At 37.3% G+C, this 3,177-nt stretch overlaps 1 protein-coding gene across 3 annotated transcripts in view; it reads right to left on the reverse strand.

The window, feature by feature from the left end:
* LOC107644859 (mitogen-activated protein kinase kinase kinase YODA) overlaps positions 1 to 2,690 on the reverse strand; it is a 5,690-nt gene extending 3,000 nt beyond the window's left edge. The window contains exons 1-3 of one of the 3 annotated variants that reach the window (XM_021103243.1): positions 2,481 to 2,690; positions 944 to 1,664; positions 50 to 805 (exon numbers count right to left, since the gene is read on the reverse strand). In XM_021103243.1, the coding sequence (XP_020958902.1) occupies positions 50 to 805; positions 944 to 1,491 (1,304 nt within the window). In that variant the 5' untranslated portion in view covers positions 1,492 to 1,664; positions 2,481 to 2,690. The other 2 variants (XM_016348803.2, XM_021103244.1) reach the window with 2 other exon arrangements.

A 3,177-nucleotide genomic window follows, 5' to 3' on the forward strand; every position in this document is an offset into this window, starting at 1 on the left:
ACATGAACGGAACAAAAAATATATGATTTGGTTTAAGATGAAATTAATAACATTGGCACAAAGGACATACTTATTGAAGCCAACATAGACATGTCCGAAGGTGCCTCTGCCTATTAGCTTCCCCTTTTTCCAACGTGAGCCAGGGCTAACTGGATTATCTGCTCTTCCAGGACTTCTAGGCAGAGATGGAGATGTTGCAGTAGAATTTGAATGAGAGAAAGGAGAGGAATTGGTAACTGATAAAGGAGGAAGGGGCAAACGATGACTCTGTTGTTTTCCATCATCAGCCCATCCAGACTGTGATTCAGTGGGTGTTCCCCCAGCCCTGGGATGAATAGGTGTGACGGCTCCACTCTGAACTCTTGAGCTTGGACCTGGACTAGTCATTCTAGGACTTGGTACGGGTGAATACTCAGGGCTACCCCTACTTGGTTGCCAAAATAACTGTCCTGACATGTCCCCTCCCATTGAATTATGGCCAGAATTATGACCAGAACCTGGACTGGAGCAGTGTCCCGATCCAAGGAAATTGACATCTGAACATGTCTTTCCAGCCCAAAAAGCAGAGTTCAACACCTGTTCGGTGGCAAATGCTCTCAATGGACTTCTAGATGGACTCGACCTGGAACTGTCGGGAGCACTACAGAAAGCACCGTGAGGAGGAATCTGCAGATTTGGAACATGGTTGCTTAATGGCCTCCGTTTTGGTGAAGTAGAAGTCATATGATTACCAAGAATGTTTGCTGGTGTTTTGGTTTCTTTTGAATTTACTTGGCAAACAGTAGATTGATCCTTGAGCATCAGGCTTCAAAAACAGACCAGCATGTACAATGACTGTAAAAAGCTATTTCTAGTGACAATAATTAAAAAATAACATAGGCATGTATATGTAGCAAAGTATGAATACTAGAAGCACAATATAATGAATGCTTGTGGAGTATACCTGGAAGGACTGCCCGCAGCGGTTCTAGTCCCGGTCTCAGAATCAGTTGCTAGAGGACTACGATTTCGCGAGTCTGTTGGTTCATCACTATCAGCAGAGCTCTCACTAGAGACTGAAGCAGGCCCCAGATCTCCGTCCAAATCTGCAAGGTTCAGCCTACGACGCATGCATGCAGGTTTTGGTAGGGGCAGAAACAATGATGGCTTGGACCCCTTTTCTGTTTTTGATTTTGATAATATGCTAATTTCAGAATCTGCCCGGCTAACATTTGATGGATGCAAGCTAGGAAGTGGTAGTGGCTGAGAAAGAGGCCTTTCAGCAAAACTTTGGCATCTTCCGACTTTTGAAGGTGAAGGAGATCTTGATCCAACAGGAGACTGACCCCCCTTTTCAGAGATGGAGTCATCACAATGTTTACGAGATCCTCCAGATCTAGAGCCTGGTTTACCTTCAGATGGGGATTTAAATTTTCGTTGTAATGAGTCAATAAAACTTTCCTTACCTGTTTTCTTCTTGGTCTCTTTTGATGACTTCCACCATGAAGGCATATTTCTACTTAGTATGTTGCAATGTAGCAAACAGGTTTCTTAAGCAAGTCTATTGTGTCACATCATTAGATGAAGTTAGGAATCTTATGCCCCTACCATAACAGTTTCCCAATAGAAGGTTCCAAAAGCTTAGTTTAGAGTGAATTAACAACTGCAAATAGATTCAAGGAAACCTGCAGCAAATAAGCATGCATTTCAAAATCCAATTACTAGAGGGGGAAAAAACATAAACTAAATAACATGTTCTTGATTATTCTATACATGCATAACTGGTCCTAGGTTATCAGAACCACACCAGTCCAGTGTTTATACACTGAGACTTAATCCATAACATCTAGCCTTGCTAATCCATATAAAGTGTAACCTAAATAAGTGTGTCAACCCCTACCATCTCAATCTTAGATGTAGATTCTGAAATTACCCCAAAACATGGAAGACCTATTAAGTCAGAAGCATTGACTACTTTGCATCGGTTAAAATTCTCCACATGCCAACTTAATAAGAAAATAAAAATAAAATAAAAAGGTTCTATCACAAAAATGGAAGAAACTAAAGGCTACACAAATTTTACTCAGATGTCAAAAGTAGAAACCAAACTCTCAATCAAACTAATCTTCACACATATTTTGCATGTACTTCAATACCCATATTCCCATTCCCCCTCCCCCCCAAAAAAAAAACCAACAAACCAAACTAAAAACTAGAACTTTCAAATTCAGTCACTTGAACTACCCAAAGTTCTCTGAGAACCACACTGTTAAAAACATTAAGCACAAACAGAACACAGATCCACCAATACACTTCATTGAGCAGAGACAAAAATAGTTAAATCATCTAACTTAGTTGATCATTCACCGAAATTAAAAACAAAAAGAGAGACCCAAAATGACATAAAGGTAGAAGCTTACTTCAAATTGCTCACCCCCACTGTATGATGTTCAGCTCAAATCTGAGTAAGCAGAAAAAAAAATTGCAAAAAAAAAAAAAACCTGCGTTTGTGAAGCAGTTGAAGATAGAAGCCAGAAGAAGAAAACACACAAAACCCAAAATGGAGAAAGGGTTTTGTTGTGGAGAGTGAAGACTTCGGAAATTGGAAGACAGTGAAAGAGATCGCGTACGGAAAAGAGAGAGAGAGAAAGAGAGTGTTTTTTTTCCTCTTCGCTAAGACATGGAGTCTCCGAGCGTTGATTCTTAATTAAAAAAAGAAAATTTTTGTGACAATGAAATGATTAATTAAGAGGAACAAATTATTGCATTTTCCCCCTTTCTTAGTAATCCCTAATTATTACATCCCACCTCAAATATATTTTATTTGAAAATTTATTTTAAAGTATGCTAGTTTTCTTTACTTTAATTTGTTTATTACATTACATCAACTTTAATCTGTACTAGACTACTAGCATCTAAACAGGTCATTTTTATTTTTTATATAAAACAATTAATACAAAAATAATTATGATTTAATAGTTTAAAAATTTTTAAAAATATATATCAGTTAAAGGTACTAAATTTGAATATTTATAATAACTATTGTTGAATTATTAATATTTAGCCGGTAAGTACTAAGATTAGTTAGTTCAAAAGCATCTCCTTCAAAAAAAATTATGTGTCCAAATATGAATTTAATCATCAAAGTCAACATTATTTGACATCCCATAGAATAATACCATAGAAAAAGAAAATTAT

Source organism: Arachis ipaensis, chromosome B05 (genome assembly GCF_000816755.2).
Source record: "Arachis ipaensis cultivar K30076 chromosome B05, Araip1.1, whole genome shotgun sequence".
In the NCBI taxonomy this organism is placed as follows: Eukaryota; Viridiplantae; Streptophyta; class Magnoliopsida; order Fabales; family Fabaceae; genus Arachis; species Arachis ipaensis.